Source organism: Macrotis lagotis, chromosome X (genome assembly GCF_037893015.1).
Source record: "Macrotis lagotis isolate mMagLag1 chromosome X, bilby.v1.9.chrom.fasta, whole genome shotgun sequence".
In the NCBI taxonomy this organism is placed as follows: domain Eukaryota; kingdom Metazoa; phylum Chordata; class Mammalia; order Peramelemorphia; family Peramelidae; genus Macrotis; species Macrotis lagotis.
Window position 1 is genome coordinate 166451071 of NC_133666.1, and position 14320 is coordinate 166465390.

Sequence of the window (14320 nt, forward strand, 5' to 3'; positions counted from 1 at the left end):
TTACATTGGAGTGGTTTCTGTTAATATTAAAATACTGTACCCTAAGCTAATCTGCTAAAAGCTTTCTGCTTTTTAAGATTTTATATATATAAAATTAAAATTCACTTTCTCTTGAAAAAAAAGCAGTTTTTTCTGAGACAATAAAACAGGATCCTAGATCTAGAATTTTAGAGATCAATTTATGATCACAGGATTATATATCAGAGATAATCAATTCTTTCATTTTACAAATGATGAAAGTGACGTCCAGGAAGATTAAGTAATTTGCTTAAAATCATTCAGATAATAAATAGCAAACAAAGATTTAAACCAAATTCCCATGACACTAATTCATCTCTTTTTTCCTTTTCGTTATTTAGAGAATTTGAGGAACAATCCCTTATTTGACAGATCAAGAGAATAATTCTTCAGTATTAAAACTTAAAAAGCTTATCACTATGGCTAATGTGACTTGTGATATGTATGATTTTCTTTGGTTGGAAATCAGCCTGAACACATGTTAACAAGAATTGTAACTAGTAGTTTTTCTGACCAAAGTTCCCCTGGATCATGGTCCAGGGGAAGGAAACCTGTCCCAGGGAATCACAAGGTTCAATGCTGGAGAGGGAAAAATTCTGAGACTTCTCGAGCTAGTTCTTAAATAGGTAACATGAGTTGTATCAGAAAACTAGCATACATAGATCTAAACCACACTGTGTTTCTAGAATTTTGATTTTGCACAATAAAACTTCTAGGTACTCTTATACATATTCATAAAATACACTGACAGTATTGAAAGACAGCCAAATAGCAGAGGAGAAAAAAATCAATTAGAAAGAGATTATACTGACAGTCTAATTTCCTCAGTTAATGTAATCAGATAATACCATTGGAGTTCTTGTTAATCTGAATTTAGTACAAATAACCTAAGTGTTTTATTTACAATCAGTTTTTTCACTTTAACAAGAATCAGAAGACTCACAAAAGTCTCTCAATTTACATAACCTTTTTTCTGAATATGTTTCATATTTGAATGCACAGCATTAAGTTTGGCTCCAGAAGAAAAATATGCAATGAAAGGAACTGCATTTCTTTCCCCCAGAAATATTTTTTTTCAATCCTTTACACCTATGTTCCTGTAAAGGAAAAAGAAGTATGAAATATGTGCATGTAGAAAGCTGTGCATATTCCATTTGCTTAAAATCTTGCTCTTTGCAAAGTAAAATGAAAATTAATTTACTCTTCACCTAAAGCAAAAAGATCAATTTCAATGACAGGAGATAAGGAGGTACGTTTTTTTAAAAAACCTTATTATTTGAAATCTTTTTTTCTAGATATGAAAATAATACAACTAGGTATAGTGGAAAAGCACTGGCTGGGAGCCAGGAAACCTTCAGTCTAGTATTCTGAATCCTACCATTGGTTAGTTTTACAACCTTAATAAAGTTCCTTCATCTTTCTGTACCTCCATTTCATTATCTGTAAAATGAGCAAATTTAAGTAGTTCATTTTGAAGAATACTTCTAGTTCTAAAATTCTATGATTCTAAATTACATACTCCCCCCCCCAAGTTACATTTTTTAATGATTTTTTTCACCTATTACAAAACTGTATATTACTAATGAACACTTCAAAGGATCTGGCTTTAAGACCTTTGTTTTTTTCTTCCTACATTTAAAATAGCAACCTGTGGAAAATCACACTGAACCTTGAAGGGGGGAAAAAAAATAGAAAAGCAGTGCAAACCACTTTTACTACTTTTACTACTATCCTGCTGCAACTTGGGAGACAGAGTTATTGCTAAGAATTCAGTATTACTTTACTAAGTTTTAAATGTCATGAAGCTGTCCTGGTTCATACTGATTAGACAAAGTAATGTTTCAGAACCTCTTCGTGGAGGCGGAAAAAAACTACAAACAGCACACACACACTATTTAATAAGCATAGTTTATTTAGCCTAAATACTTTGACCTTAATAATTTCTATCCAATCCCTGTATTACTAATTTCTTATAACATTAACTCTTTAAGAACTCAGAACACACAGAAGATGGTCATATTTAAAAATGCCAAAAAAAAATTAAAATAATTTCCACAATTCCTGCAACAGCAAGAGGGGAAATAAGTACACTTCAGTCAAATACTTAGTTACATACTATGTCTTATATGAAACTACTTATTAACATACTATATAGCTTAAAACACATAAAACAACATGCTTTTGAAAACAATTCGTTTTCTCATTTTTGTATTTTTTATATTTACTTTCAAGCAGTATTTGCAAAGAAAGCAACTGGACTCTTGGCTTCAGTGTTACTTCTTCGTAAATATGAATAAAACAAATTTTTCTTTACAGAAAACAGTCCAAATAATGAACAAATTTTAAATCTTAAGAATCTCTGAACTGGATCTTGTGATAAATTAAACTACCAAAAATGATAAAGAAATTAAATGATTCTTTTCCATTACATATAAGAAAGTGTTTCCTTTTTGGCATTTGGAACATCCTAAAGTTTAGAAAACTATAACTGAGATAATCTGAATTAGCACATCCAACAAGAGTTGGGTTTTTTTAGTTGTTTACTGTAATGAAATTTTTCATATTAATCAGAGATTTTGAAAAGACAAAATGAAAATTAGGCAATAACTGCCTGTTCTGTGCTTAGTTACTGTGTAAAAGAGCACAAATCTTCCCACAAAAACCTCAGTCAGGAACAAAAAATGGCAATGTGCTAATAATATCACCACTTTCAGTTACAATATCATCATAGACCCATTTTCTATTACAGCGGCATTCTGGCCCACATTTGTTTGAGTTACACTTGGGACAAGGATAGAAGCAACCTAGGCAGTTCTTCTCCAGGCAGTCACATAGGTCTACATCATTACAAAGTAGTCGACCATTCTTGTCATATTTCTTCACCGCTCTGGAAAAAAAAAAAATCTTCACTATAGTTCATTTTGTTTAAAATATTTAAAGTGATTTAAGTAAACTTTATTTTTAAAAATTCCCTTCACACAGTATGTGGTTTAACGTAACAATATTTCTAGATACTAAAGTGATATTAAAGGAAATTCAAATCAATTTGAACTATCAACAGGAAAGAAAACCAACTACTCAACTAATCACATACAGTAACACCTCATTTATCCGGCACTTGGAAGAAGAATTAGATGTTCTATTTAAGGGACTTATTCAAAAAAGATGGCTTAATTTATATCTTCAAATTCCAATTTAAAATAAGTTTGGATGGAAATCTTTCTAAAATGTACTACACACATAACTTCTTTCTAAAATTATAGATATTAAACTTAAGCCCTTGTTGATTGATGAATATAAATTATTTAGATTTAACATTGATAAGTTTTTTTTCTATGACTCTCCTACTGTTGATCATCACTTCTGCTACTAGGATCATTTTGCTGCTCTCACCACCATTTTAAACTGCTTTTAATATGTTGAGGTCTGAGAAATCAAAATGCCAATGCTGTTAGAACTGTAAATACAGCATTTTCCTATACAGTAAGAGTATTAGAACTATATAGTACATTTGGATATATAATATCTAATGATATTTTATTAACAGAGAAAGATTAATTTTCTAAAACTATCCCTTGGGGTAGCTAGGTGGTGCAGTAGATGATGCAGCACTGACCCTGGAGTCAGGAAGACCTGAGTTCAAACCCAGCATCACTCCCTTCTATAATTATTTAGCTGTGTGACCTTGAGCAAATCACTTAATCCCACTGCCTTGCAAAAGACCAAAAAAAATTTATCCCATATTTGAAAAGAACTTCTATTAATACTGTGAAGATGATGTACCTTATTAAGTTATTTTATGTCAATATATAAGAAACAAGGAAAGGAGCAAAAATCATACCACCCAACTAGAAAGAAAGAAGGCAGAAGAGAAATCTCAGAACTTAAACTCTACTTCATGAAGGCTTTTTTTTTTGAGTTAAAGGAATCCTAAAACTGTCCAACACCTTCATTTCATAGATAAGAATACTATACTTAAGAGAAATTAAATAATGTGGTCAAAGCCAGATTTAACTACATTAAAACAAATTTGAATCTAACTCCAAATACTTCATCTTAGCCAAAAGGACAAGAAGCAATTCTATATTGCCCCAGACGAAGGCTATTCCTGAGAAAGGCTAAGAGCAGAGGTTTTTCTTTCTTCACCATCAGCTTCTTTCAAACTCTACACTCTTTCTTCCTTAAGAACAAGCATAAGGAAGTTATTCTTCCTCCAGAGGCTAGGCCTTTTCTATATTATCTCTGATAATGAAGTTTCTAATCACAAACTATGTAATTGTAACACAGTTCCGTTAATAGAGGAATTACTGTATTACAAAGGCTGAAAGACCATTTTTTTACTTACTTCCTGCTTCTTGGCTGTATTCCAGATGGTTGAGGATGCCGTAAGCCTGACCTCCGGATAAATGGGGTACTACTGTAATTTTTAAAAAGCTTTTTTTATAAATCACAAAATAAAAAAATCCATAATTACAAATCTTATATAAAGGAAACTCATTCCACAATCTCACACTTTTATATGATAAATTATCTTACTTGTTCACAGAAAAATACTCATTCATCTTTGACATGTGGGCCTTCTTTTTCTGCTCTCTGGTTTCAGGATTGAAGTCTGCAACCTGAGGTCCTGGGTTTTGAAATGCTAAGGATTTTAATTGGCGCTCTATTTGTTGCTATAAAACAAATAAGACTTGTTAGTAACTAAAGCTTTATAGTTTCATATAATTTTATTTTTGTTCAAATTGAAGTATTTGTTTTTATTATTATAATGGCATTAAGATGTAAATATATACCAAATTCTAAAGAATTTTTTAATTTTTCAAGTTAATTCTCTTCATTGTTAGAAATATCTAAATACTAAGACCTATGAACTGTGTGTATACATATATACACATAATTTTCAAAAGGTCTTAATATAAGCCTAATACCCTCATAACAGAAAAATTATCCTTATGCCCCTGCCAACTGTAAAGAAGAACTGTTACCCTCCAGCATTTCTTACAATTATACCTTTCTCTCTACTTACATAGCCTAATTCTAGGCCTCACACTCCCTTACCTGGTGAGTTTTCTAATTGATTTCCCTGCATCTGGCTTTCCCCTTCTCTAATTCATACTCCACAAACATAGCAAATTAATATTTCTAAAGTAGAGGTGTGACTATGTCACTTCCTTGTTCAAAAAACTTCAATGGTTCCTACTGCCTCCAAAATCAATGCAAACTCTTTTGTTCCACCATTTAAAGCTCTTCACAATCTTACTCTAAAGGCTGATTATACATTATTCCTCATCATGCAGTCTACTTCTAACCCCAATTGTCCTACTCATCATAGGTTCTTAAGATTTAAAACTGTCAAACCCTCTAATTTTAGAGATGAGGAAACAGGCATAGAAAATGAAGTGACCCACAGTTAGTTGAGTTCTTAAAACAGGATTTTAAACCATATCTTCTTCACATGAGGCCCAGCATTATACCATGCTGCCTCTACTTGATTTTTCATCTTCTATCTCCAATTCTCCCCACCCCCCCACCCCCCCCCCCCCCGCAGTTTGTTTCCTGAATTTCACTTTTGTCACTTAGAATCAATCTCCTGGCTTCCTTCAGAGTTCAGCTCAAGCGCTACCTACTCCAGGAGAAATCTTTCCTGACCCTCTCAATGGCTAGTGACTCCCCATAAATAATTTTGCATTTCTTTTGCATTTAATTTTCTTTTTTTTCAAGGCAGTGGGGTAAAGTGGTTTGCCCAAGGTCACACAGCTCGGTAATTATAATGTGTCTAAGACTGGATTTGAACTCAGGTACTCCTGACTCCAGGGCTGGTGCTCTATCCTCTGTACCACCTAGCTGCCCCCACTATACCATCTAACTGCCCCTACATTTAAATTTTCTATATTCATGCTGTTTCCCTCTAGGTGTAAACTCCTGGAAGACCAAGACTGATTTGCTTTGTCTATGGGTCCCCAGTACCTAAAATAGGATCTGGTCCATAGTAGACACTCCATGAAAGAATGAAATAAGAATCCAGGGCTCAACATCAATGTCAACATCAGGTGCCTTGAAATAGGTAGTAACTGAGCAGTATACATTTCTAAATATAATCAGGTGTTTGGACTGATGTCCCTGTGGGACAAAGAACAGGTCCAAAACATAACTGAATTCTTGGAATTGCAGTCATAGACAGATGGTTCTCTTCCCAACATGGGAGCAAAGAGAGACCATCATGAGTTAGAGCCAAGGGCAGACTTTCACCCCTTTGTTACCATCTGCTCTCCTCTTACAAAAGGAAAAAACTCCAGATATTGTAGAAAGTCCAGACCTGCCTTTGAAATTGCCAATAGTATCATTTTTCTCACAAGATAGAGAAATTTCTCTGGGACTACAATCCCTTAATTCACAGCTAGATTTTAGAATTCTCACTGGGCTATAGGTAAAAAGAGTCCAAATATATAGGTCAACCATTATCAGCTGTCTAAGCATTGACCAAGCATTATATAAACTGTATGCTGGTGGTAAAGTATCTCTGTGGGCAGGTATTCACAATAGAGAACTCAAAAATCAACCCTACCCCCAATCCTAGAACAGTTCCATTGCCAGCTTACTTTCAACCAGTACCACCCATATGAAAAAAGATTTTAAGGATGTGGATTTGAACTATATGGACCTATAGAATACAGCTGAACTGATAGATAAATTTAAAGTGAGTGATTTACTCCAAACAAGGCTCAGGAAACAGAAAAAAATCTCAAACTGGTGATTTGAACAAAAATCATTGCTCAGGTAAAGATTATTTGGATTTTTAACTTCTAAGTGGCATATTAACAAAGAAGAAAAAATTCAAGAAATACTATCAAATTAAGCAAAATAAAATTTAGTTTGACTTTTATCTCCAACAGAAGGGAAACTAACTTAGGCTATCCATTAGATACAATAAAGTAGGAATAAAATCACACAAATTATCAAAATATGGCTTAACTGTTTTGAGAATAAATCAGTCTAAAAACTAATTAGGATCATTTTTGCTCTGAGTTTTAAAATTACAATTTGTGACTATTGTAATATCTAAATCTAAGTCTATTTGTAGATATGGTCACTTAAGTCACAAACATTACCTTTTTAAAATCACATCAGTATAGTTATTCTAAGTAAAGATAATGAGATCATTAACTGTTTTGCTTTTTTTAACAAGGCAATGGCTTAAGTGACTTGCCCAAGGTCACATAGCTAAGCAGTTATTAAGTGTCTGAGGCTCAGTATGAACTCAGGTCCTCCTGACTCCAGGACTGGTCCTTGATCCATTGAGCTTCCTAGTTGCCCTGAGATCATTAACTTTTTAAAAAAACATGAAAGTACTGGGTCAAAAATTAAAAAATAGTTTTATTTCAGATTTGACACTATATTATATACCATATTGTATAAAATCAAAGAAGCACAACTTAAAGGGATCTTAATACTCATCTTAATAATACTTAATCCCTAAAAGATATTACCTAAAGTATTTTGTTTCTGCTACCTCAATGTACTTAAAGCTAACATACCTCCTGCAGGAAAAGCTAGCCTTTTCCTTAAAAGAAAATTAAATAATCATAAAGACTCATTTAGTACATTAGACTGAAGCTTGAACCACCCCTTGCACAGGAGAAGTCAGAGGCTTTTTTTTAAGGCTCAATGGGCTTCTGACCTGCATAACACTAAAGCCAATGCCAAGGCAAGATAGTTGTGCCCAGATGAATCCATACTACTTCCTTGAACAACATCCTTTCCAGTCTATTGCTAAATAAACTTCCTTTAGGTTAAGGAATTTTTAAGGAAGAAAAAAAAACAGCCCACAAGTGTCTCCTTTCAATGCAATCCCAAACCAAGACAGTCCTGAGTCAAGTCTGGATTAGAAAATCTAGTTTTATCTGATCCAAAGCAAGGATGAACTGGGGAACGAAGTTTCCAGATTATGTACTTCTTGGTGTCACTATTAGGAAAACCTTAAATTACTAACAAATTACATTTCCAAAGATTTTGAAGTCTAGCTTTTAAGAGTTCAATCCCATTTTTCCATATTACAAAGTAGAATTAGTTTCTCAAACCAGGCCACCAAAAACTCATTAAACCCTTAATGTACCTAAAAGGTTTGAAACCCATTATGCTTTGTAATACATAACAATGTTTCTTTGAGGAAATACACTCAGAATTTCAATCTGAGACATCCAGATCCTGTCTCTTTTCCCACAAAGCAGCCCTGATTTAAAACTCTTCTTATATCATCACCACCTCCAAGGAAGTGGGAATAGACTCTAAGCTCCAAGACACTGGAGTACTTCCTACTATCAGAGGTAGGGATTCCCAAGGAGAAGAAAGGAACTAGATTAGAAAAAGTAGAAGGATTTGGATAGGGAAAGATGCAAGGAAGAAAAATCTCTAGCACCTGCTACTGTAAGAGGAAAAAAAAACTGTGGGCTTGCCATTCCATAAGCATAATTCCTGGCACATAGTAGATGCTTAAAATATTAATGATAGATACATTAAATTCAAAGAAATCTATAAGCAATTATTAAGGGAAGGGTTACTTAAGAGAAGAAATTTCTGTATAACACTAATAAAATTCTGATTTCATACCAGTTGCTTTTGTCCAATTTGACAATCTCTCTCAGGAAAACTTGAGACTGCATGTTCTTGAGTAGAACTGTTTTTTTCCTTGTCAAGTTCAGATGGTTCACTCATTTCTGATCACTAAAAAAAAAATTTCACAAAAAGTGACACATGAAAATATTATGAACTTGGTAACAGATTTTATTTTTATATATAAATATATAGCCAACCAACTTGAACTGTTTTTTTCCTTCTTTTTAATCACTAAAAAGTCTCAAAAAAGGGTGATTAGGCCTTACTATCTCTATTTCCACACCATAAACTCACTAAGATTTCATAATCCAGAGGCAGCTAAGGTGGCTAGGTGGCACAGTGGATAAAGCACCGGTCCTGGAATCAGGAATACCTGGGTTCAAATCTGGTCTCAGACAATTACCTAGCTGTGTGGCCTTGGGCAAGCCACTTAACCCCATTTGCCTTGCAAAAAAAAAACCTAAAAAAAAAAGATTTCATAATCCAGCTATCCCTCTAAGATTTCTAGTGACTCTACCAGATAAGTAGTATTTTCAGTCTCCTTTGCTTACTCCATTTCTTCTCATTTGCTAATAAATATGAGTGCCCCGACCCCCAACCCTCTTACTTTGCGCCCTTGGAACTTACTCTCTCACAGGCTTCAACTTTAAGGTACTGATTTTAAATTGTACTTTTGCTGTCCTGATTTCTCACCAGAGCTCCAGTCTAAATGCTCTAATTCCCTGCCACATATTTCCATTTTTGCATTTAGTTATCTCAAATTTAGCATGTTTAACATAAAGCTTATCATCATTCCTCCCAAAACAATTTTGCCTCCGTACATCTGTGTCAGTAGTGCCATCTTTTCCCCAAGTACCTTGGTTCAAAACCTCTGAATGACTCCACAGAGTTCCTTTCTTATGCTATCTTTTTTAAGTGCAGGTCTTCTCTTCCCTAATTCAAGCATAAGCTCAGACCAGCTGCATAGAAAAGGTGATGAGGACCCACCAGTCCACAAATGGCAACAATGTATTAATAATTCATTTCATAACAAATTTCTGCAAAACTTCCAGGAGGGTGGAGGAGAATACTCAAAGTCTCCTCAAGTGGTCTCCAGCTGCACTAATGAAATGTAAATACCAAAGAACTGTGGGAGAAGAGGGATCTTTGACTACTCATGAAGGTACTTATCTAACCAAGTAAGAAAAATTGCTACAATAAATTCTAACCCTAAAATTAGCTTCTACTAATATCTTGTATTGAATAAATTACATTGCTCAGATCAACTAGGTTGCATCAATTAGATCTACACAGTAATTCCAAAGAAATGCTTTTAAAAGTGAATTTTTAAAACAAAATTTGTAAATTAATGGTCCCTAACATGGACAAAATGCTTTCACTAAAATAATCATAGCTAAAGTTTATTTTATTCATCTTCCCCTCACTAATTCCTATACTTGCTAACTAAAAAATAGCTCACATTTTTGAAAATTATAGTAAATCCCACTAAAGTAGCTTTGGCAAGGGGAGTAGGCAATCACTATACCATTTAAGCTCTAGCAGATGGCTCCCTCAGAGACTAGGTACACAGATGTATCCACCCACAAAACTGCTGGACCACTCCCTGAAAATATATGCTACCATTATAATGCGCACCTCTTCCTCTTCAAGTAATTTTAACTGGAATAAAACATTCCAGAAAATCATTTACATAGCACAAACAGAACATCATCAAAATCAGTAACTTCAATCAAGCCAATCCAATGTTGATAATGACTAACTGAATCCCTCCAAGTAGACCTCTCTACCCAAATTTTAAATGTTCATAACAAATATTTCCTAGAGACTTTTAAGGTTTAAAAAAAAAAGCCACATGGTAGTATAGAGAAGAGTTCTTGTTACATATTTACGTAGGACCACAAGTAAATCATATCATTCTCTAAACTTGCTCTACTAAACATGTTTAAGAAATACCTCAAATACACAGATGATGATTAATTTTTCTTAAGTTCCTACAGGGAAGTAGAAATCTTTCACATTTACTTTTTTTTTATTTTATATTTATCCTAAGGATTCTTAAAGAGCCAAGAGCTCCCTAATTTTCTCACCTACAACTGCAATTCATATCAACTTTAAAAAAATCAACATTCTACGATTACCACATCAACATTATCATTTTTAGGACAAATAAGGATTAAATGAATCAATAGTAAAGAAAAAAGGTAAATTTAGAAGCCAGCATTAGCCATAAAATTAGCTTTTTTATTTTTAAAACTTCCTGCTTTTCCTCTACAAGTCTACAAGAGTAAAGTAAAAATACATACCTTTAAGTCTGATTTAAAATAATCTGTATGTAGAAGAGAAAAAGGCTGCAATATGTACTATGGAAAGAGAAAGAGAGATTGTATTCTCGGTTTCCTTTGTTTTGCCAGGAAGCCACAGATTTCTCCAGGGAAAAACTGTAAAGCCTCAAAGGTGCTCCTACAATTTAATACTTCTATAATAATGGCTTAGGAGAAGAGCAAAGAAAAAAACATAAATTTTCATTATGCTTTATTTCTGCTATGAATCGGGTTCTCAAAATCGCAGCAAAGTCAGCCCAACCACTTCTCCCACAAGAACTAGTAACATTTGCATAAACAAAATTTGTCCCATTTTGTCAAATAAAATGATTAGCGCACCTCCAAGCAAAAAGTCTGCCAAATGTTTCCACAGGCCATCATAACCTATCAAAATATATCTTTTAGCCATCCCCCCCAAAGATCAGGCAGAAAATAAACTTCCTTTGAAAATACCTCAAAGTCCTAAGAAAACCAAAGTACCAAATGACAAAGTCATAGCTATCGCTTTCCTAATATAACAGTATATATCTTATGGTCATAACTCGTATGAAAAATTTTGATAATTCAACTTAACATACACTGAAGATACTACGTGCAGGCCCTAAGGAAACACAAAATAAATTATCAGGCACTACCCTCAAGAAGCTTATATTCCATTCATCTTTGATAATTATTTGACAATTTCTTTGAAATTCGATGTGTATTTTCATGTGTGAATATATTTCTCACCAGCCCCACTCACTCACCCTGAACTACATACTCAGTAAATTATGTTTTTGCTCTATATTCAGCTCAGTCCTATCTATCCTTTTGAGTGCCTTAATTCTTATTAATCCACTGTAATAATCATTCTCTTGAAAGGGCAAATCAACTTTTTGAGTTATCTCGGGAAAATTTGGCCATAAACTTTAGTTGTTCTATCTATATTCCAATGTAAAAGTAGATTACTGGATCTTTCCCAGTTTCCACTTAGATATATGGAGAAACCATAAAATACATTTCCTGTACCAAGACCTTCCCTTTTCACACATTTCACCTTTCCCGGGAAGGAGGAATTCATTCATTCCTCCAAAAGAAACCTCTTCTCTGCCAGCCTTCGGGGCCGGGGCACCCACACCCTTCCTCCCGCTCCAGACCCCACAGCCTCCATCTTGGTTTAGACCCTTCTCCCCTCCCCCACTCCAACTCCCAAGCCTCTCACTCGAAGATAAACCCTCAGGGACTGGAAAACAAACAAACAAACCAAAACAGAGTCTCAAAGAAAATGCCAAAGAAAAGGGAGGGAAAAGGCAAGAAACTTTTTGCCAGAGGAAAGGAGGTGGGGGAGGTGAGGGAGAAGCATCCATACCCCGACTCTAACCGTATCTCGCAGCTCTAACGAACCACGCCAAGAGCCTCCAGGCAAGAGCGATAGCAGGAACTTGGGAGGGGGCGAGGCTTCTCGAAGGGCGGGGCCTTGCGGGTCACGTGCCCCGAGCGGCCTCTCCTATTGGCTCCGTCCAGGCCCGCGGCGCTCCATGTGATTCCACAGCAGCTAACCGCCTCCCTGGGGAAAAGTCAGGTGGAGGGTTGAGGCGTTGGTCGGTTACATTTTTTTCACGTGCTTTTGCTAAACTCTCAACCTAGATCCCTCCCCCCAAAAACAAAACAAAGAAGTGAAAAAAAAGGTTTTTTTTGTTTTCTGAAATTCTTGTTCCTAGGTGGCCTAGGGAAGAGCAGTTACCAGTTAGGCCCTGTGCGCGTGACATTTAACTTCTTTTCAGCCACAATCTGAACAAAGGGGACAATAATAATAACCACACCTTCCTCATAGGGTTGTTGTGAAGCCCAAATGAGGGAACATATGGATGGAGACTTAAAAGTCTCATGCCCTTCTTCAATAATTTAAAACTGCTCTAAAATCTGCATAAATACTAATCGGTACCATTCGATTGTCACCAGATTTTTTTAAAAAATAGGGGAAATGGGAAAAGTATCAAAGAAATCAATTTTGGCCCCCTGGGAAAACTGAACTTAAGAGTGAGAACTGGTTCCCATCATGGGACTGTCACTTGTTAGGCACATAAAGCCAGTTTCCTCATAAGAAAAAATCATGGTATTCTACTAGCTAACCTCAAGTTTGTCTTCCAACTCTAAAACTATGATGTTTTCCCAGGACACTATTTTGATTTAGTTATTAATATAAAATGTTTCCTTGTTACATTTTGTTTCAAAGGACTCTGAGAATTAGTCAAATTCTCTTGTACAAAATGTTTTTATATCAGATTTGATTAGAAGATCTCCAAGGACCTGAAAAATACCTTTACACTAAGTTTTAAACCAAAATTTTCAGTAAACTAGTGTCTGTTAGAGTGGATTTTGACAAAAATGGAATGAAAATTAATTTTGATTGTTGGAGCAGCAGGAGTCAGTATTTAAAAAAAGAAACCGTCTTTTTATTTAGTACTTAAAATATCATTTGAGGAAAATGTCTAAAAAACTCCAAAACACATCATAGTTATGAAACTTTTTAAGATCACAAAAAGCTTTATATACATCATTTAATTTGAATCTAATAAGTAGTAATATAGAGGTAGAAACTGAGGGAGGGAAAGAAGAAAGGAAAGGGAGGAAGGAAATGAGGGTGGGAGAGTAGGGTTTTATATTCTATACCAGATTCAACAGATACAGATGCATCCTAAATGTGTATGTAGCTGGTCTAAATCCTTTCTTTTTGTTTCATAATCAAGGTTTCAAGTCTCTGTTCTGACAAATATTCACTAAAAATCCTAGCTAAGTAGCTCTCAATGTCCCAAACAATTCTCTATAACTATTGATTATAGTTATAAGAAAACTATATTGATTTTATTTTGTGATTGAGTCTATTCTGTATCACTGTATGACTGCCTAAGTCAAGTTTATTTGACCCTGAGCTAAGTCCTAAAGATTATGAATTAAGAAGTTCAGTTTTCCCTTCTGAATTAAATTTAAAAGTTCACTTTACCTATAAATCGGACAGCCAGGTGGCACAGTGGATAGACCAGGACTGGAGTCAGGAAGATGCCTTTATCTGAGTTCAAATCTGTTCTTTGACACTAACTGTGTTCTTTGGCAAGCCACCTAACCCTGGTTGACTCCAGTTTTTTCTTATCTATAAAATGAACTGCAGAAGGAAATGGCAAACCATTCCTATATCTTTGCCAGGAAAACTTCAAGTGGGGAAAGTCTCAAAACAGTAATTGAAGATGACTAAAATTGAAAATGATTCAAAATATGTGATTGAAAATGACTGAACAACAAAATTCCTTATAAATAACTTCAATTAAAAGAATATCCTTTATCTCTATGCTACTATCCTAGTACAATTAGAGAAATCTGTTATCTATATT

The 14320-nt window shown here is 34.6% G+C and overlaps 1 protein-coding gene across 8 annotated transcripts; it reads right to left on the reverse strand.

Annotated features, from left to right (window-relative positions):
* Window positions 1-1907: 1907 nt before the first annotated feature.
* ARL14EPL (ARF like GTPase 14 effector protein like) lies at window positions 1908-12486 on the reverse strand. 8 transcript variants are annotated; one of them, XM_074199391.1, is made up of 6 exons: window positions 12313-12486; window positions 10935-10991; window positions 8626-8739; window positions 4555-4691; window positions 4364-4435; window positions 1908-2905 (listed from the first exon to the last, which is right to left on the reverse strand). In XM_074199391.1, exons 3-6 carry the CDS (start codon window positions 8728-8730, stop codon window positions 2683-2685), a joined length of 537 nt encoding a protein of 178 aa, XP_074055492.1. In that variant the 5' UTR covers window positions 8731-8739; window positions 10935-10991; window positions 12313-12486; the 3' UTR covers window positions 1908-2682. The 8 variants fall into 8 exon arrangements, with proteins under 8 accessions (XP_074055492.1, XP_074055496.1, XP_074055490.1 ...); XM_074199395.1 differs by having other exon boundaries at window positions 10935-10957; window positions 12301-12486; XM_074199389.1 differs by having other exon boundaries at window positions 12301-12486.
* Between the last annotated feature and the right edge of the window lie 1834 nt (window positions 12487-14320).

Excerpts from the sequence above, each read along its gene's own strand:
- ARL14EPL (XM_074199393.1), bottom strand. The coding sequence starts at position 8,730 with ATGAGTGAACCATCTGAACTTGACAAGGAAAAAAACAGTTCTACTCAA. Across the intron at positions 4,436-4,554 it reads GAGTATTTTTCTGTGAACAA|TAGTACCCCATTTATCCGGA; the intron begins GTAAGATAATTT and ends TAAAAATTACAG. Across the intron at positions 2,906-4,363 it reads ATACAGCCAAGAAGCAGGAA|AGCGGTGAAGAAATATGACA; the intron begins GTAAGTAAAAAA and ends TTTTTTTTCCAG.